At 43.3% G+C, this 26845-nt stretch overlaps 1 protein-coding gene and 1 non-coding gene across 2 annotated transcripts; both read right to left on the reverse strand.

The window, feature by feature from the left end:
• Positions 1-655: 655 nt before the first annotated feature.
• Positions 656-23416, reverse strand: LOC121576016 (tripartite motif-containing protein 16-like). Its single transcript, XM_041889317.2, has 7 exons — positions 22370-23416; positions 11679-11774; positions 8463-8543; positions 8144-8296; positions 7268-7439; positions 1569-1658; positions 656-1377 (listed from the first exon to the last, which is right to left on the reverse strand). Exons 1-7 carry the CDS (start codon positions 23336-23338, stop codon positions 737-739), a joined length of 2202 nt encoding a protein of 733 aa, XP_041745251.2. The 5' UTR covers positions 23339-23416; the 3' UTR covers positions 656-736.
• Positions 23417-23842: 426 nt separating this feature from the next.
• LOC121585138 lies at positions 23843-23895 on the reverse strand. Its single transcript, XR_006003801.1, has one exon. It is a non-coding gene; the product is annotated as a U7 small nuclear RNA (small nuclear RNA).
• Positions 23896-26845: the final 2950 nt, after the last annotated feature.

The raw sequence follows: 26845 nt of genomic DNA on the forward strand, positions 1-26845 counted from the left end.
ACATTTCACATTCTTAAAATAAAGTGGTGATCCTAACTTACCTAAAACAGGGAATTTTTACTAGGATTAAATGTCAGGAATTGTGAGAAAATGATTTTAAATGTATTTGGCTGACGTGTAAACTTCCGACTTCAACTGTATATAGTACCAATCAAAAGTTTGGACACACCTACTCATTCAAGGGTTTTTCTTTATTTTTACTATTTTCTACATTGTAGAATAATAGTGAAGACATCAAAACTATGAAATAACACATGGAATCATGTAGTAACCCAAAACGTGTTAAACAAATCTAAACGTATGTTATATTTGAGATTCTTCAAATAGCCATAGTGGGAACTCCTTCAAGACTGTTGGACAAGCATTCCAGGTGAAGCTGGTTGAGAGAATGCAAAGAGAATGCAAAGAGTGTGCAAAGCTGTCATCAAGGCAAAGGGTGGCTATTTGAAGAATCTCAAATAAAATATATTTTGATTTGTTTAACACTTTTTTGGTTACTACATGATTCCATCGGTGTTATTTCATTGTTTTGATGTCTTCACTATTATTCTACAATGTAGAAAATAGTGAAAAATAAAGAAAAACCGTTGAATGAGTAGGTGTGTCTAAACTTTTGACTGGTAGTGTAAGTATAAGTACACTGTGTGAGGCCGGCCAATGTGTTTCCTTGTCCATTACTTCTTGCATTCTGAAACTTCTTAGACTTGACATGGTAAATGTACTACTGACACATTGATCACTGATCAACAACAGAAGACACTGTGAAACGGCTGGAGGGTGCTACATCGGTGTTTGGGGGTGAGTTAGGGGGAGAGGAGATTTTCGGTGTCAGTGGCTCCCCAGGTCCAACAAGTATTACCACGTTCTCCTTCTTTGACAGCCAGAAGGCTGGGTAGAGGGGCTCTAGAAACTCAGCCTTGTATTTGTGGATGAGGGTCATGCCGACGCCATCATCCACCCCATAGAAGGCCAGTAGGCCACAGCTGTAGTCCACATAGACCCCAATACGTGTGAACTTCTCCACTTTCAGAGGGGTCTCCACATCACTGTGCCAGGCAGAGAAGCTGCGGCCATTCCATTGTAGACACCATGAGAAGTCATTGCCGGTAATGCAGCTGTTGTTCTTTGGGCCCTTGCGATCGATACTCTTGTAGGTGAGTCCGACGTGCGTGCCCTCACCACTCATTTCCACCTCGAAATAGTGTCGACCGACATAGAAGCTCTCTGTGGCCAGTACCTGGCGCCAGTTCTCAAAGCGCTCAAGGACATTGGGGTACGGTTGTTGCCAGGGTGTGGTGTTGGTCACCTTCCTGTTTTCCTCAGTCAGACGCAGGAACTTATGGGCTGTGTCTGCGTCAAAACTCACAGGAGCGGCATCTGCACAGTGTGGAAGAGAATAACAACAACATAACAGTAATGAGAGAGAATAGCAAAACAGGATCAACAACTTACGCAAGGCTAACTTTACAGATCCAAAACAACAATACTGACATAAAATATGAGCGTTCAAGTGATTTGAAGCATTGTTTTGTTTCTGTATGGACCTGACTGTGATAGAAGAGACTTACACTTTAGGAAGTCATCCCGCGTCTTTGGGTCTGGCACAGTCATGTGTTTGTCTGCAATTATTTCATGGACTGTGGTTTTTATAATCTTGTCTGATGAGTAGAGAGAGAGAAATGTAAGATGTTTTAGGGTAAATAATCACATTGGCCTACTTCACTTTTTAACTCCCAGGCAAGAAGTTTCAATTTGAATGTAGCAATTTTTTTTTTGCAAGGACCATTTTTTAAATATTTTTTTTATTTAACCTTTATTTAACCAGGTAAGCCAGTTGAGAACAAGTTCTCATTTACAACTGCGACCTGGCCAAGATAAAGCAAAGCAGTGCGATAAAAACAACAACACAGAGTTACATATGGGGTAAAACAAAACATAAAGTCAAAAATACAACAGAAAATATATATATATACAGTGTGTGCAAATGTAGGAAGTTATGGAGGTAAGGCAATAAATAGGCTATAGTGCAAAATAATTACAATTAGTATTAACACTGGAATGATAGATGTGCAAGAGATTATGTGCAAATAGAGATACTGGGGTGCAAATGAGCAAAATAAATAACAATATGGGGATGAGGTAGTTGGGTGGGCTAATTTCAGATGGGCTGTGTACAGCTGCAGTGATCAGTAAGGTGCTCTGACAACTGATGCTTAAATTTAGTGAGGGAGATAAGAGTCTCCAGCTTCAGAGATTTTTGCAATTTGTTCCAGTCATTGGCAGCAGAGAACTGGAAGGAATGGCGGCCAAAGGAGGAGTTGGCTTTGGGGATGACCAGTGAGATATACCTGCTGGAGCGCATACTACGGGTGGGTGTTGCTATGGTGACCAATGAGCTAAGATAAGGCGGGGATTTGCCTAGCAGTGATTTATAGATGGCCTGGAGCCAGTGGGTTTGGCGACGAATATGTAGTGAGGACCAGCCAACAAGAGCGTACAGGTCACAGTGGTGGGTAGTATATGGGGCTTTGGTGACAAAACGGATGGCACTGTGATAGACTTCATCCAATTTGCTGAGTAGAGTGTTGGGAGGCTATTTTGTAAATGACATCGCCGAAGTCAAGGATCGGTAGGATAGTCAGTTTTACGAGGGCATGTTTGGCAGCATGAGTGAAGGAGGCTTTGTTGCGAAATAGGAAGCCGATTCTAGATTTAACTTTGGATTGGAGATTCTTAATGTGAGTCTGGAAGGAGAGTTTACAGTCTAACCAGACACCTATGTATTTGTAGTTGTCCACATACTCTAGGTCAGACCCATCGAGAGTAGTGATTCTAGTCGGGTGGAAGGGTGCCAGCAGCGTTCGATTGAAGAGCATGCATTTAGTTTTACCAGTGTTTAAGAGCAGTTGGAGGCTACTGAAGGAGTGTTGTATGGCATTGAAGCTCGTTTGGAGGTTTGTTAACACAGTGTCAAATGAAGGGCCAGATGTATACAAAATGGTGTCGTCTGCGTAGAGGTGGATCTGAGTCACCAGCAGCAAGAGCAACATCATTGATATACACGGAGAAAAGAGTCGGCCCAAGAATTTAACCCTGTGGCACCCCCATAGAGACTGCCATAGGTCCAGACAACAGGCCCTCCGATTTGACACATTGAACTCTATCTGAGAAGTAGTTGGTGAACCAGGCGAGGCAGTCATTTGAGAAACCAAGGCTATTTAGTCTGCCAATAAGAATGCGGTGGTTGACAGAGTCTTAAGCCTTCGCCAGGTCGATGAAGACGGCTGCACAGTACTGTCTATTATCGATCGCGGTTATAATATCGTTTAGGACCTTGAGCGTGGCTGAGGTGCACCCATGACCAGCTCGGAAACCGGATTGCATAGCGGAGAAGGTACGGTGGGATTCGAAATGGTCGGTGATCTGTTTGTTAACTTGCCTTTCAAAAACTTTCGAAATGCAGGGCAGGATGGATATAGGTCTGTAACAGTTTGGATCTAGAGTGTCACCCCCTTTGAAGAGGGGGATGACCGCGGCAGCTTTCCAATCTCTGGGGATCTCAGACGTTACGAAAGAGAGGTTGAACAGGCTAGTAATAGGGGTTGCGACAATTTCGGCGGCTAGTTTTAGAAAGAAAGGGTCCAGATTGTCTAGCCCAGATGATTTGTAGGGGTCCAGATTTTGCAGCTCTTTCAGAACATCAGCTGTCTGAATTTGTGTGAAGGAGAAGCGGGGGAGGGGCATGGGCAAGTTGCAGCGGAGGGTGCAGAGCTGGTGGCCGGGGTAGTGGTAGCCAGGTGGAAAGCATGGCCAGCCGTAGCAAAATGCTTGTTGAAATTCTCGATTATTGTAGATTTATCGGTGGTGATAGTGTTTCCTAGCCTCAGTGCAATGGGCAGCTGGGAGGAGGTGCTCTTATTCTCCATGGACTTTACAGTGTCCCAAAACCTTTTGGAGTTAGTGCTACAGGATGCAAATTTCTGTTTGAAAAAGTTAGCCTTTGCTTTCCTAACTGCATTAGCATCAAATAGCCCCCGCGATATGCAACTTTTGGTTCCTAACTTCCCTGAAAAGTTGCATATCGCGGGGGCTATTTGATGCTAATGCAGTACGCCACAGGATGTTTTTGTGCTGGTCAAGGGCAGTAAAGTCTGAGGAGAACCAGGGGCTATATCTGTTCTTAGTTCTGTATTTTTTGAATGGGGCATGTTTATTTAAGATTGAGAGGAAATTACTTTTAAAGAACAACCAGGCATCCTCTACTGACGGAATGAGATCGATATCCATCCAGGATACCTGGACCAGGTCAATTAGGAAAGCCTGCTCGCTAAAGTGTTTTAGGGAGCGTTTGACAGTGATGAGGGGTGGTTGTTTGACCGCGGACCCTTACGGACGCAGGCAATAAGGCAGTGATCGCTGAGATCCTGGTTGAAGACAGCGGAGGTGTATTTAGAGGGTAAATTAGTTAGGATGATATCTATGAGGGTACCCATGTTTACGGATTTAGGGTTGTACCTGGTAGGTTCGTTGATAATTTGTGTGAGATTGAGGGCATCTAGTTTGGATTGTAGGATGGCCGGGGTGTTAAGCCTATCCCAATTTAGGTCACCAAGCAGTACGAACTCTGAGGATAAATGGGGGGCAATCAATTCACATATGGTGTCCAGGGCACAGCTGGGGGCTGAGGGGGGTCTGTAGCAAGCGGTAACAGTGAGAGACTTATTTCTGGAAAGGTGGATTTTTAGAAGTAGAAGCTCAAACTGTTTGGGCACAGACCTGGATAGTATGATAGAGCTCTGCAGGCTATCTCTACAGTAGATTGCAACTCCACCCCCTTTGGCAGTTCTATCTAGACAGAAAATGTTGTAGTTGGGGAGGGAAATTTCAGAATTTTTGGTGGCCTTCCTAAGCCAGGATTCAGACACTGCTAGAACATCAGGGTTGGCGGAGTGTGCTAACACAGTGAATAACTCAAACTTAGGAAGGAGACTTCTGATGTTAACGTGCAGAAAACCAAGGCTTTTACGGTTACAGAAGTCAACAAATGATAGCTCCTGAGGAGTATGAGTGATACTGGGGGCTGCAGGGCCTGGGTTAGCCTCTACATCACCAGAGGAACAGAGGAGGACTAGAATAAGGATATGGCTAAAGGCTTTAAGAACTGGTCTTCTAGTGCGTTGGGTACAGAGAATTAAGGGGGCAGATTTCCGGGCGTTGTAGAAAAGATTCAGGGCATTATGTACAGATAAGGATATGGAAGGATATGAGTACAGTGGAGGTAAACCTAAGCGTTGGGTATCAATGAAAGAGATAGCATCACTGGAGGCACTGATTGAGCCGGTCTCGGCGTGTATGGGGGGTGGAACAAAGGAACTATTTGAGGCAGTTTGAGAGGGACTTGGGGTTCTACAGTGAAATTGTATAATAAGAACTAACTGGAACAGCAATAGGCAAGGCATATTGACATGGGAGAGAGGCATAAAGCAATCACAGGTGTTATTAGAGAGAGCTAAGACAACAACTGGTAATGGCGATAAAGTTTGGGCTGAAGCTAAACAGAATAAACAGGACAGGGTACCGTGTAAATGAACAGTCCAGCAGGCATCAGCTGTGCAGCTGAGTGATCATAAGGTCCAGTGAACAGCAATATGTGAGTCCGAGAGCAGTTCAAATTGGTGCTTCAGCACAGCGAGCAGGAAGCACGGTTGTAGTTTGTGTGTGCTAGCGGGCCGGGGCTAGCAGATGGATCTTCGTGGTCGTCGCAACAGGAAGCCTGTTGAAACCACAGACGATTACGTCGGCAGACCAGTCGTGATGGATCGGCAGGGCTCCGTGTCGACTCTAGGAGGTCCCGTCCGTTTGACAGAGAGGTAGATAGCCGGGAGATGTGCTTGACTCAAGGCTAGCTCAAGGCTGATTAGCCAACAACAGCGTTCATTTGGTTGCAGCTAGCTAGTTGCGATTATCCAGTGTTAAAGGTCCAGTGATTCAGTGATTCCGGCAGAAAATCTGATAGGTTCTGGGTCGATAACTCGCTGTGCAGACAGTGCAGACTGGCCGATAATAGTCCAGGCTAGAGCTGGCTGGTAGGTAGTGCAGGCCACGGACAATGGAGAAAAAGCCGCTAACGGTGGCTAATAGCAAGTAGCTAGTTAGCTGGTTAGCTGGCTACTCCCGTCCAGTAGACAGAGAGGTAGATAGCCGGGGCTAGCTCAAGGCTAACTGGTGCTACGGGGACAGTGGTGATTAGCCTACAGCAACATCCATTCGACATCCATTCGGTTGCGGCTAGCTAGATCCGGTGTTAAGGTCCAGTGATTCAGTTATTCCGGCAGAAAATCCGATGTTCTGGGTGAAAACCGCTAACAGTGGCTAATAGCAAGTAGCTAGTTAGCTGGCTGGCTAGTTTCAACTGGAGATTCTAGATAAAGGTGAGTAAATAATAGAATCCGTTCCACATTGAGTGAGGCGGGTTGCAGGAAAGTATATTTAGTAGAAGGATGAAAAGTGTGATAGGGAAATATATACGTAAAATACAAAAAAAATACAAAAAACAGGCTATTTACATGGACACACAAGAAAACACGACCGCACTGCTACGCTATCTTGGTTACATCTATATGACATTGGGCAAGAAAGAACACATTGCTACATATTCACTGTAATACTCATCTCTTTCAGGCGACATTTTTTGTCCTTATGATGTGGTGACTCACACAGCTCACAGCTGGGCTTCACTCTAGCGATGGACAGTCCCAGATTAGACACTCTCAACTGTTTTTATCTTTCTGAGACTTCAGTCTACCTGTTGTTACCAGAGCTCTACACCTATGACACACTGTCTGAAGTATTCCTCAGGTCTGTAGACAAGTATGAACACATACGATGTCCCTGGCTATCTGGAGCGCAAAGCTGAAGTGTTATTCTTCCTCTTGTAACACTGTCACTTCCTGTTTACTTACTCCTGTCTGTATGACCAGGGTGAGGGATGCCGTGGTGTGTTGACCACAGGAGGTTGGTGGTACCTTAACTAGGGAGAGCGGGCTCGTGGTAATGAATGGAGCAGAATCAGTGGAATGGTATCAAATAAATCAAACCCATGGTTTCCAGGTGTTTGATGCCATTCCATTTGCTCCGTTCTGGCCATTATTATGAGCCGTTCTCCCCTCAGCAGCCTCCTGTGGTGTTGACCCTTCCCAGCAAACAAGCATAGATCGGGACTTGCAGAGGCTTGCCACCAGCCGCCATGGCAGTTTTTTCCACTCACCATTGTTGCAGCTCTCTTTGAGTGTTTCTATGTAGTTGGACAGCAGCTTCTCACACAGCTCCTGTGTGGAGGTAACAATCACTCTGCTGAAGGAGTTGAGCTGGTCCATGAGGCCGATGTAGACCCCAGGTAGGGTCATGTCAGGGCTGTCCTTCTTCCACTCAGAGTACTCCTGTAAAACACACAACACAGCTCCGTTCACTATTTTGTACCTCGTTGGCAATTAATTATGAAGTGTCATTAATGGCGCCCTGTCCATGGGATATACATCAAGCTGCCTCGCACTACAGAAACAGGAGATTTGCGCCTGTCCCTATGGGCCATTCTGGCTTGTCCAAGGCTTACATATTTACTTATCGTTAATGGCAGCCCGAGTGAAAACGAATGATGAAACATGGCTCGGGTAAAACTTTAGATTAGTCATGTTTCATGATTAAGTTAATACGTAAGATAGCAGCGCTTACGCAGCACATACGACAGTTCAGGTTTGTGAATGAATACGGAGTCATTTGGCATTGTCTACACAACCATCTCAGAATCCACCAGACCGGAGGGAACCACCTTACCTGTAGGAAGTCATGTTTCATGATTAAAGTGTATACGTATGATAGCGGCACTGTGGCTTGAGTTAAGGTTAGTGAATAACACTGCTGAGTCACTTGGCAGTGGCACCACAACCTTCTCAGAGTTCATGATTAACCACCAAAGAGCTCTTGGCCCCTGCGAGTAACTGTATGTGCAGCCACTACTTCAAAGCTAACCACCATGAGAACCATGAATGAGTGAATAACACTACCGACTCCCTTGACACCACCTCCATCTCAGTCTCCATCATAAATCATCATAAACCCCCAGACCAGGTGAGAACCACCTTACCTGTAGGAGGTCCACGTCGTTCTTGTTCTTCGAGAGCTTTTTCAACTGCTCTTGTGTCTTCTTCAGCTCAGTGCACTTCTTCTCCAGGTGTACCTTGATCCCCTCGGCCTGTCTGAGAGCCTGCTTCTTCTCTCCCTCCAGGATCTCTGTCACCTTTAAGTTTAGGTTCAGGTTTAGGTTTATTTGAAAATCTTGGTTCATATGCAAAAACATACATAAAGTGTTATGTCATACAATATATATTTTTAAAGCAGGTAAAAAGAGTAGATCAAATGCATTCAACAGATAAGCATACCACTTAATCAATAAATAGGGTTACCTCTCTCTTGGCCCGCTCCACCGCAGCCTGCAGCTCCGTAAACTGGCAGTCAATCACTTCACGGACCTCCGTCACCGAATTCTAGATGGGGAGATGCCAAAGATGTTTTCGGGTCAGTTTCATAATTGCGTATGTATTATCAGGTATATGGGCGTAAGGGATGAGGTGACGGCTGATTAGTGTTAGATAGATAGAGGTAATAGATTCAATCATAGCCGTGGGAGGAAGGGGTGCTGAGGGTGCTACAGCACCCCTGAAAAATCAGAATAAAAAAATGTATTATTATTAGAAAATATTGTTTTTCACAAAAGTATTGCACTGACCTTTACTAGAATTAGCGGACGATATAGACATCTGTAGCACGAGCCAAAAACATTTTTCAACATCTTCACTTTGGCAAAAAAGATAGTTGTATGATTAAGAACAGTATCTTGCAGGATTCAACAGTTGGAATTGTAAGAGTTGTTGCCCTGTCTCTTTCTCTGCTATTGTCATTCTAATGGAATCCAGAAAGAACAAAACCCTGTCCTCAAATATTTACATCAAAAGGTGCGAAGTTATGGGCAAAGACACAAAACATCCACATCGTTAAATATTTTATTGATCAAATAACATGGAAAACTACCCCTTTTTGTGCAGTATTAATTTACCATCCATACAAACCACTTAATGTAAATGTACATTACTGTATTGTACATAGGCTGGTCATCTAGGTTTGTACCTGTAGACTTTCCATCACCATGAAGAAAAACAATGCACAATACAGTAATTGAGTACATTGAGACATCAAGTGGTTTGTGATGATGTGGCTCAGTTGGTAGAGCATGGCACTTGCAATGCTAGAGTTGTGGGTTCGATTCCCATGGGGGATCAATATAAAAATGTATGCACTCACTACTGTACATTGCACTGTATAAGAGTGTCTACTAAATTGGAAAAGGAATGAATAGACCATTTCAGTTTTTACATAGAAATAAGTTGCATTTGGAAAAGTATTCAACAAACTGGAAAACATATATCAAGCAAGTATTTTTATATTCCACAAGTATTATCAGATTAACTGTTTTGTACAGATAATTATCAGACTCAAATTACAAATGCTGGTAAACACTCAAATACATTTAGTTAAAAATTTTCACTAAAGTAGTGCACTGGGCCTTTACTAGTCCTGTATTAGCGGACCAATATAGACATCTTCAGCGCAGGCTAACATTCTTTTCTAGCAGCACCCCAACCCCAAACTACTTCCTACGGCTATGGATTCAATTGGCTTTGTCTGTTCTTGTAATTATTTTTCTATGCTTCAGGTATGTACTGTCCGCTTACACAATCAATCCCTGGGGACAAGAAATGTTACTCTGCATGACTTGAGTTTCAAGTTTTATTAGTCATATGTACGGGATAGGCATGGTATACAGTACATCATCCAACAAAATGCTTACTTGCAGGTTCCTTCTCGACAGTGCAACAACAATAAGAAATAATAAAAGATAAGAATAGGAACATAAAGTAAATGGCTCAGTAGAATAGAATAAACATGTTAGCATCAGTATAATACAGGAAGGCACAATTTATTGTATCGTCCAATATTTACACTTGTATTGGGTAAGGGGGGAATGGGGAGCTGTGTATCAACTGAGCAGTATAATAAGAGTCTGGTAGCAGCAGCTGTGATGTGTGTGTAGCATGAATGTATATGTGTGTGTGTGTATATCTGTGTGGGTGTGTGCATCAGTGAGTGCACATGTACTAAGGTGTGGAGAATCAGAGCAGGTGGTGTCAGTCCAGTTCAAGTGTTCAGCAGTCTGATGGCTTGTAGATAGAAATGGTCTCTGAGCCTGTTGGTATCAGACCTCATGCTCTGATACCGTCTGCCCGACGGTAAGGGAGTGAACAGCTCGTGGCTGGGGTGTGAGGGATCCTTGATACTGCGTGCCTTCCTCAGGCACCGTTTCGAGTAGATGTCCTGGATGGGTGGGAGTACGGTCTCAGTGATGTACTGGGTCGTCTTCACCACCCACTGGGAGGGCCTTGCGGTCGTGGACAGAGCAATTCCCTTACCAGGCCGTGATACAACCGGTCAGGATGCTCTCGATGGTGCAGCGGTAGTATTTAGAGAGGACACGGGCGGCTTACCGAATTTCTTCAGCCACCTTAGGAAGTAGAGACGCTGTTGCGCCCTCTTGACAAGAGTGGTTGTGTTCTTGGTCCATGTCAAGTCCTCTGTGATGTGGACACTGAGGAACTTAAAACTCGTGACACTCTCTACTGCAGTCCCATTGATGTGGATTGGGGCATGTTCCCTCCTCTGCTTCCTGAAGTCAATAATCAACTCCTTTGTTTTGCTGACGTTGAGGGGGAGGTTGATGTCATGACACCACAATGCCAGTTCACTTACCTCCTCCCTATAGGCTGACCCGTCGTTGTTGGTTCTCAGGCCTACAACCGTGGTGTCATCAGCAAACTTGATGATGGAGTTGGTGTCGTGCAAAGCCACGCAGTCGTGGGTGAACAGCAGAGGACTGAGGACACTCCCCTGGGGGGCCCCTGTGTTAAGAGTCAGTGTGGAGGAGGTGTTGTTGCCAATCCATACAGCCTGTGGTCTGCCCGTCAGGAAGTCTAGGATCCGGTTGCAGAGGGTGGTGTCCAGACCCAGATCTCTGAGCTTGGTGTTGAGCTTGGAGGGAACAATAGTGTTGAATGCTGAAAAGTAGTCAATGAACAGCATTCTCACATAGGTGTTCCTCATGTCCAGATGTGTTACGGCTGTGTGAATAGTGATGGAAATGGCATATTCTGTGGATCTGTTGGAGCGGTGGGCAAATTGGAGTGGGTCCAGTGTACCTGGCATGCTAGCCTTGATGTGGGCCACACAAAGCAGTGGATTTCCTTTACCACGCCTGGGTAAACCTGTTGGGTTGGGGTGGGTGGTTCCGATACCTGGGGACTTATAGATCAGAGGTTTTTCTCTTTCTCGTTCATCAGTGTTGTTTACTGCCTGTGAGACATTGTGACATGCCTCTGTTTGTGTGTCACACACTGTGTGGGTTACCTGGAATCTGCAAACACTCTGATGAAGCAATGCTACATAGCACTTTGTTGACAAGACAACAGTCAACAGACACATCTATCAGCAGGATTGTCAGGGGTCGACATAGTCTTAGCATTTGACATCATCCTTTAAACAGGTAACAAGGACACTGCAGCATACTGTACCTCAAAGAAGACAGTGTTGACTTGGAGTTGGTTGATGGCATTCTCTGCTGCTGCCACTGTTTTCACCATCTCTGTTTGTTTATCTCGTAGTTCCCTCTGCCAGAAAAAAGAAGGACAGGAAGAAGGAGAGGAAGACAAAGAGAGGAAAATTCAGTAACTCATTCAGCACAAATATGTCAAATTGTTATGTGACTCTTATCAGCACCTCACAATCCTTTTAAGTTGCACCCTCCACTCGCCATCCCCCAGAAGCGATGCTTGAGAGTCTACGGCAGGGGTCGGCAACAGGCATGTACAGTGGGGAAAAAAAGTATTTAGTCAGCCACCAATTTTGCAAGTTCTCCCACTTAAAAAGATGAGAGAGGCCTGTAATTTTCATCATAGGTACACGTCAACTATGACAGACAAATTGAGGAAAAAAAATCCATAAAATTACATTGTAGGATTTGTAATGAATTTATTTGCAAATTAAGGTGGAAAATAAGTATTTGGTCACCTACAAACAAGCAAGATTTCTGGCTCTCACAGACCTGTAACTTCTTCTTTAAGAGGCTCCTCTGTCCTCCACTCATTACCTGTATTAATGGCACCTGTTTGAACTTGTTATCAGTATAAAAGACACCTGTCCACAACCTCAAACAGTCACACTCCAAACTCCACTATGGCCAAGACCAAAGAGATGTCAAAGGACACCAGAAACAAAAGTGTAGACCTGCACCAGGCTGGGAAGACTGAATCTGCAATAGGTAAGCAGCTTGGTTTGAAGAAATCAACTGTGGGAGCAATTATTAGGAAATGGAAGACATACAAGACCACTGATAATCTCCCTCGATCTGGGGCTCCACGCAAGATCTCACCCCGTGGGGTCAAAATGATCACAAGAACGGTGAGCAAAAATCCCAGAACCACACGGGGGGACCTAGTGAATGACCTGCAGAGAGCTGGGACCAAAGTAACAAAGCCTACCATCAGTAACACACTACGCCGCCAGGGACTCAAATCCTGCAGTGCAAGACGTGTCCCCCCTGCTTAAGCCAGTACATGTCCAGGCCCGTCTGAAGATTGCTAGAGTGCATTTGGATGATCCAGAAGAGGATTGGGAGAATGTCATATGGTCAGATGAAACCAAAATATAACTTTTTTGGTAAAAACTCAACTCGTCGTGTTTGGAGGACAAAGAATGCTGAGTTGCATCCAAAGAACACCATACCTACTGTGAAGCATGGGGGTGGAAACATCATGCTTTGGGGCTGTTTTTCTGCAAAGGGACCAGGACGACTGATCCGTGTAAAGGAAAGAATGAATGGGGCCATATATCGTGAGATTTTGAGTGAAAACCTCCTTCCATCAGCAAGGGCATTGAAGATGGAACGTGGCTGGGTCTTTCAGCATGACAATGATCCCAAACACACCGCCCGGGCAATGAAGGAGTGGCTTCGTAAGAAGCATTTCAAGGTCCTGGAGTGGCCTAGCCAGTCTCCAGATCTCAACCCCATAGAAAATATTTGGAGGGAGTTGAAAGTCCGTGTTGCCCAGCGACAGCCCCAAAACATCACTGCCCTAGAGGAGATCTGCATGGAGGAATGGGCCAAAATACCAGCAACAGTGTGTGAAAACTTTGTGAAGACTTACAAAAACGTTTGACCTTTGTCATTGCCAACAAAGGGTATATAACAAAGTATTGAGAAACTTTTGTTATTGACCAAATACTTATTTTCCACCATCATTTCAAAATAAATTCATTAAAAATCCTACAATGTGATTTTCTGGATATTTTTTTCTCATTTTGTCTGTCATAGTTGACGTGTACCTATGATGAAAATTACAGGCCTCTCTCATCTTTTTAAGTGGGAGAACTTGCACAATTGGTGGCTGACTAAATAATTTTTTTCCCCACTGTATGTCTTTCCTTATCATATGTAAGACTCAATTATTTTTGTAATTTGTTTTGGTGCAGATATGCGTTTAATATACTATCAGGGTAAAAAAGTGTCTGATCACAGAAAATTCCATAGAATTATAGAAAAGTACCATCAGTCACTAAAACAGCTGTTCATTCTTTAGGAAGTATCAGAATAGAAATGCATTTTACTGTGAGTTATAATTTCCAGAGCTTGCGTTGTAAAACAATAACTTCAAAAGATGCCATGATTTTGACTTTCATTATAATCTTGTTTACGATCTGTTTATTATGTTATGTAAATAAGTGACGAGAAATTATGAAGAACGACCACAACCTTTCATTTCATCTGGTTTCTGTATTTACATTCAACAGAAAACATTCCAAAATGTGTAATTCAAGAGTGTTCACTCATTAGAAAAATTTAAATGAGTTATACGTTTGCAAAATGATGAAATATACTTTGTGATGATACTGAAGATTATACCATGGGCCTCTAAGTCTCGGAGGCCTAACACAGCTTAGTATTACTTACTGTGTTTGGCCTCTGAGACGCAGAGGCCTATAGTCTGCCCTGTAGATAATCATGGCATTCTGCAACGAATAGACAAGGTATAGGCCAGGATTGTCCACCATGCTAACAGGCTGTTCTTGCCATGCATCTTCTGGTGACCTATTGAAAACAGTACAATGATATACCAAATTAAGATGTGTGATGTATGCCTTTTGTTTTGATGATAAAACAAAAGTAACCTACACACCTGTGGAAGTTTGTTGCTTTCAGGGTCCAGCTCCAACTAACAGGTTGAATACCATGTGCCTTTGTTGTTGTTTTTTTGAATGGGTAAGGGGCTCTAGATGATTCTAACAGCCAATCAGGGCTGTATGTAAATATATTCAAATTTCTATCCCCATGCCCACACAGTCAGACTGAGCATTTCAGTGGCTCAAGACGGCTCAGGGAAATAAATTATAAAAAATATACAGTGATTTATTGGACATAAAGTGATGATTTAAAAATGAAATTAGAAAGACTGCATGGAGGCTTTAATACCTTAGTTGCTCTACTTGTGCTAGTGGTTATTGTATTGTGTACAGTCAATTCATTACCTCTTTTTCGGTCCATTACAGAACCACTACCATTCTACGTCTCCGTGCATCCTTTCGTGTGTGAATAAAGACTCCCTGACCAGCAAAACACGTAAAGCCGTGTCTCTCTCTTTCATGGTCGTTTGAGACGGGTTTGTGACTTTGCTGACACCACTACACTCTGGCGGCCCACAGAGACCACACAGGATACTTGCCACACAGCCCACCTGCGGTCCTGTGGAGTATGGCTCCGGGGTACGCAGTGGACTACCACCATTTGTATTATGCCCCCGCCATGGAGCCTGTGGGAGCCCCACACCTGACAACAGCGCAGCATGGACTATTTCCCACGGGGGGCCAGTATGAAAAATAAAAAAATAATGTATACACTCACTAACTGTAAGTCGCTCTGGATAAGAGCGTCTGCTAAATGACTAAAATGTAAATGTAAAATGTATATAGCCCCTCTCCTTTATGTGGCTGATTGTGGGACTCAGACGTCGATCGGCTGCTGCAGGAGTTTCGGGTGTTTCTTCTCCACACCGAACCGTGGAGGCGGAAGCCATTATGCATTTTCCGCCTGCCGTAATCTTGCAGGAGTTCCTGCTACGTTACCATCCTGAATTGTTGGACTTTTCCCCATCCCTGTTACACAAGTGTGTGGCCCAATGTTGGGGGAGCCAGTGGCAGCCTGCAGAGACTTGCAGCCACCCAGGCTCTGCATTGCAGAGCAGCATGCTCTTCCACCCCTCCCAGCTCTAGAGGTGGCCCTGCAGTTCTACTGCCAGCCTGCAGAGCAGTGGTCACCCACGCAGGAGCTAGCTCAGCCAGCACCGGTACCAGCTCCTCTGCCATGGCCCCTGTTGGCAGCACCAAGGCCTGTCCAGCGACCCCCAGGACTACAGACAGTCCAGTCGCCTGGGCTGGATCATCGGCCCCCGGGACTACAGCCAGTTCTTTCGTCCTTGGTGCTCCAGCCAACACTGCAGCCGCCGAGAGAGATGGTACTCCAGCCACTGCCGCAGCCAGAAACCCAACCTGTCCCTGATATATGGGCCCTCCAGCAGCACCTGCCCTGCCTGCTGCTTCCTCCGATGACCGGTCACACCACTGTCACCAGCTACTGACAGCACAGCTCCACCAGACCCAGCCACAGCCCTGGGTCCCATCCGGGATATCCAGGATACCCCTGCCCAGCACAGCTCCACCAGACCCAGCCACAGCCCTGGGTCCCATCTGGGATGTCCAGGATACCCCTGCCCAGCATGCACCACCTGACCCAGCTCCAGCCCTGCTCAGGCCGCCGCTTGACTTTTTGGACATACCACCACTGAGTCCTGACCCGGCCTTAACATTGGGTCTACCACCAGGGCCTGCTCCAGACCATCCTCCGGTTCCTGCACTGCCTCTGTTGGGGAACCACCGCCACCGTGCCTGGGTGTGTAACTTCTGTGAAGCTGACTTATTCCACTCTAACCGGGGGCGGTGTCAGTGGGTCACAGATCAGCAAAACACGTAGAACAGGTCTCTCTCTTTCACCAATCTTAATAATTCATTTCAATGTATTTATTTGACCAATTTATCTAAACATTTACTATGCTGCTGCGTCACATGAACAATGTGTTTTCCTCTCTGTTTCTCTACTATCAGATTATGATCCGATTTCTGTGATGTTTTATAGAAATGGAGCTTCCAGACATTTACGAACATTTATCTACAATTGCTTACAGCCATGAGAAGTATTGTGAGATCTCTAGACAACTTACAGAGGCAATTATTAGGCCATTATCAGACCATAGATGGGCTAAATGCACATTTCAGGTGGATGTGTTTGTGTCAATGCACATTTTCATGAGACTCGCGTCTCATCATTCTAGAAACCTGTGCTGCTGTGCAGTAGGCAGGGTTGGGTAGGTTACTTTCTAAATGTAATCCGTTACAGTTAGTAGTTACCTGTCCAAAATTGTAATCAGTAACGTAACTTTTGGATTACCCAAACTCAGTAACCTAATGTGATTACTTTCAGTTACTTTTAGATTACTTTCCCCTTCAGAGGCATTAGAAGAAGACAAAAATGTATATTACCAATTGAAAGACATCTATTGCAGGATAAATCAATGTTAGAGTTTACATAGCTGGCCATAAATGGATGTTACATTTTACTTTATGGGTTGGTTATGTAGGCTTCTTCTAACCAATTGCTTAATACTACATAATAATATGATTAGGCTATATCTTTACATTAAAAACCAAAGTCTGTCAGATTTCCAGTCATTACAATTAATTTAATACCCCTTGATCTTCAGGAATAGGACTTGGATTATGGAAATATAGATTAGCCAAATTGTGTTCTTAAATTAAACTAGTTTTTGACAATATGAAACACAATACCACAGAGGAGTTTAGAAGGGAACTCCCTCAAACTTTTATTCAATAGGCTGGGATCCGCACTATGCAGCTGTTGTAAGGGCACATTTTTCACTGGTCGCAAAAACAATGATTGATAGGCAGCTTAAGCTTCTTCAATTCAACCATTATTGGGTTAAAATATAGGTCTACATACAGTGCATTCGGAAAGTATTCAAACCCCTTCCCTTTTTCAAAACATTTTTATATTACAGGCTTATTCTAAAATTGATTAAATTGTTTTTTTTCCCTCATCAATTTACACACAATACCCCATAATGACAAAGCAAAAACAGGTTAAATTTCTGCAAATGTATCACATTTACATAAGTATTCAGACCTTTTGCTATGAGACTTGAAATTGAGCTCAGATGCATCCTGTTTCCATTGATCATCCTTGAGATGTTTCTACAACTTCATTGGAGTCCACCTGTGGTAAATTGATTTGAGTTAGACATGAGTTGAAAGGCATACACCTGTCTATATAAGGTCCCACAGTTGATGAGGTCGAAGGAATTGTCCGTAGAGCTCCGAGACAGGATTGTTTCGAGGCACAGATCTGGGGAAGGGTACCAAAAAATGTTTGCAGCATTGAAGATCCCCAAGAACACAGTGGCCTCCATCATTCTTAAATGGAAGAAGTTAGGAACTACCGAGACTCCTCCTAGAGCTGGCCGCCTTGCCAAACTGAGCAATTGGGGGAGAAGGGCCTTGGTCAGGGAGATGACCAAGAACCCGATGGTCACTCTGACAGAGCTCCAGAGTTCCTCTGTGGAGATGGGAGAACCTTCCAGAAGGACAACCATCTCTGCAGCACTGCACCAATCAGGCCTTTATGGTAGAGTAGCCAGACGGAAGCCACTCCTCAGTAAAAGGCACATGACAGTCCGCTTGGAGTTTGCCAAAAGGCACCTAAAGATTCTCTGGTCTGATGAAACCAAGATTGAACTCTTTCGCCTGAATGCCAAGCATCACATCTGGAGGAAACCTGGCACCATCCCTATGGTGAAGCATGGTGGTGGCATCATCATGCTGTAGGGATGTTTCTCAGCGGCAGAGACTGGGAGACTAAACATTTATAAAACCTGTTTTTGCTTTGTTATTATGGGGTATTGTGTGTAGATTGATGAGGATTATTATTTTTAAATCCTTTTTAGAATAAGGCTGTAACGTAACAAAATGTAAAAAACGTCAAGGGGTCTGAATACTTTCCGAATGCACTGTACATTTGTGAACAGCCATCCACAACAACCACAATCTGTAATGCGCAAATATTTAAATGAGAGAGCAGCAATGGATTCACATCAATGCGCTATGTAGATATCAATAATAAGTGATATCCATATCGCCTGTAGGCTACACCACTGCTGTCGTCCTTACCTCCAAGTTGGATAATTGTGGGATGCCGACAGCAGTCACATTATTGGAAGACATAGCTTGGACTGTAGCCTACAAAAGCTTATTCCTGCTCTTCTTTTATTTTTCAAATATTTTTTTGCTATTTTCCCGCGATCCATCAAACGCATTTGGTGTGTCATCATAGTGGTCTCTAACTTGCGGTCAGACTCGCTCAGGTGGAACAAACTTAAACTTGCAGCTTTTTTCAATGCTGATTTGAATGTCATTGAGAAAACAGAAATGTGTCAAATAATCATCCTTTCTGAATTTAAAAGTAGTCCTAGAAGTAATCTAGTTTTCAAAAGTATCTAATCTGATTACACTATCTTTGCTGGTAATGTAACTAAAGCTAGTTTTTTGTAATCCGTTACTTCCCAACCCTGGCTGTAGATATGATGTGTTATCATTATGAGCACCCTTTTGAAAGGCAACATTTTGAAAAAAAACCAGGCAGCCCAGTGTGTGATTGTTAATTTTGCATGTCCCTATTCCTGCCTCAGTCACTCAAGAGCTAGCCTGGTGCCAGATCTGTTGTGCTGTCTTGCCAATGACCTATGGTCATTGTCAATGATGGAGTTAGCAAAACAGCACAAACAGATCTGGGACCAGGTTACTCAACATCTGCTCTTGTGTCTTTCCCTCAACCTTCCCCTCAGTAGATTCCTGTTCAGGTCTGAACAGGCTCTCATTGCTCTGAAAAGACACCATATCTTGTTCTAAAGATAGGAACAGCAAAGCCACTCAACCTCTTTGGGCTTAAACCATTTGTAGATTATGCGTGAATTTGAATTATGTCAAAGACAGGGCCATGGTTCAGTCCAGAATGTTGACACCTTTTCCTGAAGGGATTTCCATTGTCCTACATTATCTCATCATTTGGCACAGAGACGCATATCTCATTTCACAAAACATTACTTACAGCTATTCATCTTTTGTGTCTTGTCATGTTGCGAGACAACAGTTAGAACCCTTGAAGGGAATCTGAGTCCAAAATCGTGTGTCTCAAATGTCAACCGAATGATCTTGTTTTGATGTTCCCTGAGCCAGCATTAAACAGTAACTCAACAAAGATAGTCAGATACAACTAGATAAATGGCACATACTGTTGTAGAATATCAGCACAGACAAACGACTCTGCCTCCTATTCCATAGTGTGTAAAATCAAACAATTCCACCCTTATTCCATTGAGTTATGTAATTCCTCAAAAATAGGTATTTGCTCATGAACACACAAGAAGAACATGAGGAATGAGCTGTAGACGAAGAGGAGCTTTTTTGTTTTGCAACAACAACAACAACAACTCACTGTGCAAATAACAGGTGTGAGCTACACTGTCAAGCCCAATGTGCTGTCATTACTTAAAACTTTTGAGGAAATCCATTGCACCTACTATGCAGTATCTGAGTACAGTTAATTAAAGTGATTTTGTATTTTTACTCAAATCTATAGAGTTACTGTTTTGAGTTGTATCAGCTTGACATTTTTGAGTAACGCACCCACTTGCAGGTAAGGTTGCAAAATTCCCAGGTTTTCCAGAAATCCTGGTTGGAAGTTTCCTGGAAAAGGAAGCAGAACATCTTGGAATTTTGTGAAAGTTACTGGAATTTTGCAACCCTAGTTCCAGGCCTGATGTGGCCTGAGGTATGAACTGGGGTACAATTATGCACTTATAACTAAAGGTACAAAGGATGACCTTACAGGGTACCACTACAGTGATAAGTGTTTGTACCCCTTCAGGAACAAATCTAAACCCATTTTTCTTAGAGTGTAATACAATAGCCTGAAACTCATGGTTTACAGGCCACATCAGGCCTGCCTGTCATATTATGCTGTCTTGCAATTTGATGTGTAATTTCTATTGGAATCCAGCCAGTGTGGTGATGTCCAACTTTTGGAATGTATATGCACAAACATAGATATTGAAACAAAACAATTCTAAAAAATCAACCTGCAATAGAGCATGCTGGGAAATATAATGATGTTGTGTGGTTTTGGTTCAAAGTTATGGGTATGAGTTTCAGGCCTCCTGTATTTGAGGGCCTACTAAAACTAGGCCCTCAAAATAAGGCCTTATGAAATACGTATGTCATTGTGTTAATGATAACATATTCACTTAGGATCTCACTTGGTGAAGTCCATAGTACTGAAAATGGATGAATGCAACAATGACTCTGCCACTGACAAATACAGTCATGGATGGTAACTCTAGAATTTACTCAAAAGTCAAGGCACTGGGAAATATTTTAATAATGCTTTACACTAAGCAGTTTAGAAGGTTTAGGTAGTCTCATATCTTAGTCTTCCCAACCCTGCCAGTCAGTCTGAATGCAGGTTGCGGGTGAATAAAAATTCACAATGTTGGATATCCCCACTCTGAATTACACATTACTTTGCAAGCCAGCATAATGTGACTTACTGGCCTGATGTGGACTGTAAACCAGGAGTTTCAGGCCACTGTATTAGGGTAAAACTAGGCCCTCAAAATAAGGCCTCATGAAATATGTATCCTATTGTCTTAAAAATATACATTTTAATGATAATATAGTTGCTTTGGATCTCACTTGGTGAAGGCCATAGGGCAAAATATGTATGAATGCAACAACCATGTCTCTGTCATTAATCAATACAGTCATGGATGGTAACTCTACAATTCACTCGAAATGCAAGACAACCTGGGAAATATGCAAATAAGGCTTTACACAATGTGTTAATTTAACACTGAAAAGTGTGGACCCGTATAGACATTGGAACAGTGTTAATTTTAACACTCTGTGTTGATTCAACACTGGAGAATTTGCTGTGTTGTACCAGCAGGGGTTGAAGCTCTCTCTGTGACAGAATGCACTAAGAATGTCAGTCCATATACAATTTTAGTCCAATTTTCCATTCTGTTTTGTTGATATGCTGTCTCCTTGTGTTAGCTTTTATTGTTGCTTGTTGTTTTTGTTTGAGTCCTGGACTATATATGTTAGTCCAGAGTTTCCTGAATGTACTACTGTACTGTGAAACCTAGACAATAATCACACAGTGATATAGGACAACCTTTATATGGGAATATCCCAGTGGACAATATCCCTGTAACTGAATTAAAAGTAATCCTGTCTTCATTGCAGTTGATATGAAAAGTAAACTTTTAAAAAGGCAGTGCGTCCTTACAGTGACTATAGACTGAGACCAAAATGACAGAGTTGGACTCCATCCTTCTCCCTGTCCTGGCTGACAGAAGTGCTGACATAACCCCTACTGTTAAGACCTACAACCAGTCAGACACTACTATATATAGCCTAGCTGTTGGCAAATGTGTGAAGGCTCTAGTTGATCCAAGTTCATTATTAATTAAGAGCAGCTGCCATTGATGCAGGCCAAATTCATTACGGCATAAGACTTGGGTAAGATATTGTGGACTGATGAATGACATCTTCTTTATATACCATGGATAAATCATGAAGTTCGTCATATTCTCATTAAGGATACTAATACAAGCTCAGTGCAGGCTACCATGACACTGGCCAATTTATTACTACACGTGCTCGTGCTGGTGAAATGTTCCTGGATGTTTTAAACTTCCACACCTGTTGTAGTGCTTTGGATGAGTTTGTGAACAAAACATCTAGAAACTTAGGTGAACCTTTACTTACAAACATGAGGTGGCCAATTTACATATATAACAACACCACACAATTGATATGGTGTTCTGTAATTTGAGAATGGTGTGGTCCTATGCACAAGGTGTTTCCTTTAGATATCAAATCTATGCAAATGTTTGTTTGTGAATGTTTATCAAAGAAAGTGAGAGAAAGGGGGAGGAGTGAGTGAGAGACAGAGAGAGGGAGAGAGAAATAAACTGAGAATATGAGAGAGGGTGAAAGTATGCACACACGAGAGAAAGTGCAATACCTCTATGGTTCTGCGCGCCTCTACCACAGGCACAGTGTTGTGTCCCCTGTGGTCTTCTGTCACACAGTCCTGACAGACACACACAGCATCAGCACAGCAGAACAGCTCCAGGGGCCACTTGTGGCTCTCACAGGTCCGTCTCTCGATGTCCCTCAGCGGCTCCACCAGACGGTGGTTCTGGAACTTGGGGTTCTCCAGGTGGGGCCTGAGGTGGGCCTCGCAGTAGGACACAAGGCAGGTGTGGCACGACTTTAGGGCCCTGCACGGGCTCGTCTCCATACACGAGTCACACACAACATCATCGGACCCCAAAGGCTCTACTTTCACCTCTTCTTCCTTTGCGTTCTCCTCTTTTGATTTCTCTTCCTTTGATTTCTCGTTCACCCCATTCTTCACATCCTCTTTCAATTCCTCTGCAGGCTGTGGAGGGTCACCCTCTTTCCTTTTCTCTTCCTCTGTTTTTTTAGGGTCCTCTGCTTCCTTCAGGTCTTCCTGTATCATTGTCTCCTCTGTTTTTTTAGGGTGTTCTGCTTCCTTCAGGTCTTCCTGTATCATTGTCTCCTCTGTTTTTTTAGGGTCCTCTGCTTCCTTCAGGTCTTCCTGTATCATTGACTCCTCTGGTTTTTTAGGGTCCTCTGCTTCCTTCAGGTCTTCCTGTATCATTGTCTCCCCTGCGGTCTTTGAATCCTGGGCTTCTATGTCCTTTTCCTTTTCCTCTTTGGTTTTGATCACCGGTGGAGACTCGGCCACTATTCCATTCATCGTTCCATTCTGTTCCACAGGTGCAGTTTCAGGCTTGCCAGAGCTCTGTAGACACTGAGGACAGCCTTTACCTTTCTCCCCCAAGCAGGAAGCACAGACTGAGTGGCCACAGGTAGCGGGCTTGTCCTTCTTGAGAACACTGGAACACACAGTGCAGCAGAGTTTCTGGACTGGTTTGGATTTTGACTTGGATTCTGTGTCTGCCATGTCTCTCTCTCTACAGTAGTTTCCTCCCCTCTCTTACTCTCTCTCTCTCTGACGAACTCCCTCAGCCGCTCCTGTTCCGTTCTGTTCTGCATCTGTCTCTGGATAAACTGAGTTAGTTTCTTCCTGGATCCCTCTGGAGAGTCTCCCAAGCCACACCTTAATTATGGGAGCGTCAGCCACCTCTCTAATAGTTTCAGCCAACTACACACACGAACACACTATCCACACACACACACACACCTACATGAAAAAATACTATAGGTATACTATGGTACAAATCCTATAGTATTCACTGTAGTATTTTTGCAGACTAATGTTGTATATACTGTAGTATTTACAGTTAACTAACGTATAAATACTGTAGTAAAAGAAAACTACAGTATATACTATAGTATTTACTGTAGTGTTTTTGTGGACTGTACTAAATTGTAGTATTTACTGAAGTGTTTTTCCGGCATTACTGTAGTGTTTACTATAGTGTTTTATTATCTTTGACATAGAAGTGGTGGTTTTCTCCTTCAGGAAACCTACTGGAGAAATACTAAAAGAGCACATTTTCCATAACCTGTAGGTAGGTACAGTGGCCTGTAATTTTCATCATAGGTACACGTCAACTATGACAGACAAAATGAGAAAAAAAAATCCAGAAAATCACATTGTAGGATTTTTTATGAATTTATTTGCAAATTATGGTGGAAAATAAGTATTTGGTCAATAACAAAAGTTTCTCAATACTTTGTTATATACGCTTTGTTGGCAATGACACAGGTCAAACGTTTTCTGTAAGTCTTCACAAGGTTTTCACACACTGTTGCTGGTATTTTGGCCCATTCCTCCATGCAGATCTCCTCTAGAGCAGTGATGCTTTGGGGCTGTCGCTGGGCAACACGGAGTTTCAACTCCCTCCAAAGATTTTCTATGGCGTTGAGATCTGGAGACTGGCTAGGCCACTCCAGGACCTTGAAATGCTTCTTACGAAGCCACTCCTTCGTTGCCCGGGCGGTGTGTTTGGGATCATTGTCATGCTGAAAGACCCAACCACGTTTCATCTTCAATGCCCTTGCTGATGGAAGGAGGTTTTCACTCAAAATCTCACGATACATGGCCCCATTCATTCTTTCCTTTACCCTTTGCAGAAAAACAGCCCCAAAGCATGATGTTTCCACCCCCATGCTTCACAGTAGGTATGGTGTTCTTTGGATGCAACTCAGCATTCTTTTGTCCTCCAAACACGACGAGTTGAGTTTTTACCAAAAAGTTCTATTTTGGTTTCATCTGACCATATGACATTCTCCCAATCCTCTTCTGGATCATCCAAATGCACTCTAGCAAACTTCAGACGGGCCTGGACATGTACTGGCTTAAGCAGGGGGACACGTCTGGCACTGCAGGATTTGAGTCCCTGGCGGCGTAGTGTGTTACTGATGGTAGGCTTTGTTACTTTGGTCCCAGCTCTCTGCAGGTCGTTCACTAGGTCCCCCCATGTGGTTCTGGGATTTTTGCTCACTGTTTTGACCCCACGGGGTGAGATCTTGCGTGGAGCCGCAGATTGAGGGAGATTATCAGTGGTCTTGTATGTCTTCCATTTCCTAATAATTGCTCCCACAGTTGATTTCTTCAAACCAAGCTGCTTACCTATTGCAGATTCAGTCTTCCCAGCCTGGTGCAGGTCTACAATTTTGTTTCTGGTGTCCTTTGACAGCTCTTTGGTCTTGGCCATAGTGGAGTTTGGAGTGTGACTGTTTGAGGTTGTGGACAGGTGTCTTTTATACTGATAACAAGTTAAAACAGGTGCCATTAATACAGGTAACGAGTGGAGGACAGAGGAGCCTCTTAAAGAAGAAGTTACAGGTCTGTGAGAGCCAGAAATCTTGCTTGTTTGTTGGTGACCAAATACTTATTTTCCACCATAATTTGCAAATAAATTCATGAAAAATCCTACAATGTGATTTTCTGGATTTTTTTCTCTCAATTTGTCTGTCATAGTTGACGTGTACCTATGATGAAAATTACAGGCCTCTCTCATCTTTTTAAGTGGGAGAACTTGCACAATTGGTGGCTGACTAAATACTTTTTTTCCCCCACTGTAGGTAGGTAGGTAGGTCTGGAGTCTGAACTAATAGTTCAGCACCTCTGCTCTTTTCTACAATCTGTAGGGAACACAATATGGTCTATACTTGGCATTCAGTACATTCAATACTGTACAATCGTGGTCAAAAGTTTTGAGAATGACACAAGTATTGGTCTTCACAAAGTTTGCTGCTTCAGTGTTTTTAGATATTTTTGTCAGATGTTACTATGGTATACTGAAGTATAATTACAAGCATTCCATAAGTGTCAAAGGCTTTTATTGACAATTACATTAAGTTTATGCAAAGAGTCAATATTTGCAGTGTTGATCCTTCTTTTTCAAGACCTCTGCAATCCGCCTTGGCATGCTGTCAATTAACTTCTGGGCCACATCCTGACTGATGGCAGCCCATTCTTGCACAATCAATGCTTGGAGTTTGTCAGAATTTGTGGGTTTTGTTTGTCCACCCGCCTCTTGAGGATTGACCACAAGTTCTCAATGGGATTAAGGTCTGGGGAGTTTCCTGGCCATGGACCCAAAATGTCGATGTTTTGTTCACCGAGCCACTTAGTTATCACTTTTGCCTTATGGCAAGGTGCTCCATCATGCTGGAAAATGCATTATTCTTCACCAAACTGTTCTTGGATGGTTGGGATAAGTTGCTCTCGGAGGATGTGAAGCCCTTTTTGTGCAAAGCAATGATGACGGCACGTGTTTCCTTGCAGGTAACCATGGTTAACAGAGGAAGAACAACGATTTCAAGCACCACCCTCCTTTTAAAGCTTCCAGTCTGTTATTCTAACTCAATCAGCATGACAGAGTGATCTCCAGCCTTGTCCTCGTCAACTCTCTCACCTGTGTCAACGAGAGAATCACTGACATGATGTCAGCTGGTCCTTTTGTGGCAGGACTGAAATGCAGTGGAAATGTTTTTGGGGGATTAAGTTCATTTTCAGGGCAAATCATCTGATCACTCTTCATAACGTTCTGGAGTATATGCAAATTGCCATCATAAAAACTGAGGCAGCAGACTTTGTGAAAATTAATATTTGTGTCATTCTCAAAACTTTTGACCACGATTGTAGGTTTCTCACTTATAGGTGGCACAAATTGCGATATGGGGGAAGGGAATGGGCAACATATATGCAAATTAAATACTGTAGTATTTACTATACTTTAAAAAGTGTAGTGTTTTTGCGGACTGTAGTGTTTTTGCAGACATTACTGTAGTATTTAAGACAGTGTTTTTTGGGGGGATAATACTGAAGTATTTACTGTAGTATACTACAACATTACACTGAGTATACAAACCATGAGAAACACCTTCCTAACATCGAGTTGCACCCCCTTTTGCCCTCAGAACAGCCTCAATTCGTCGGGGCATGGACTGTACAAGGTGTCGAAAGAGTTCCACAGAGATGCTGGCCAATGTTGAC

This window comes from Coregonus clupeaformis, chromosome 1 (genome assembly GCF_020615455.1).
Source record: "Coregonus clupeaformis isolate EN_2021a chromosome 1, ASM2061545v1, whole genome shotgun sequence".
Lineage (NCBI taxonomy): Eukaryota > Metazoa > Chordata > Actinopteri > Salmoniformes > Salmonidae > Coregonus > Coregonus clupeaformis.

Bases quoted from the DNA above. Each gene is read 5' to 3' on its own strand.
- LOC121576016 (XM_041889317.2), bottom strand. From the start codon at position 23,338: ATGGCAGACACAGAATCCAAGTCAAAATCCAAACCAGTCCAGAAACTC. The intron at 8,297-8,462 runs GTAACCCTATTT...CTAAACTTAAAG, and splicing joins TGGAGCGGGCCAAGAGAGAG to GTGACAGAGATCCTGGAGGG. The intron at 1,378-1,568 runs GTAAGTCTCTTC...CACACTGTGCAG, and splicing joins GCGGGATGACTTCCTAAAGT to ATGCCGCTCCTGTGAGTTTT.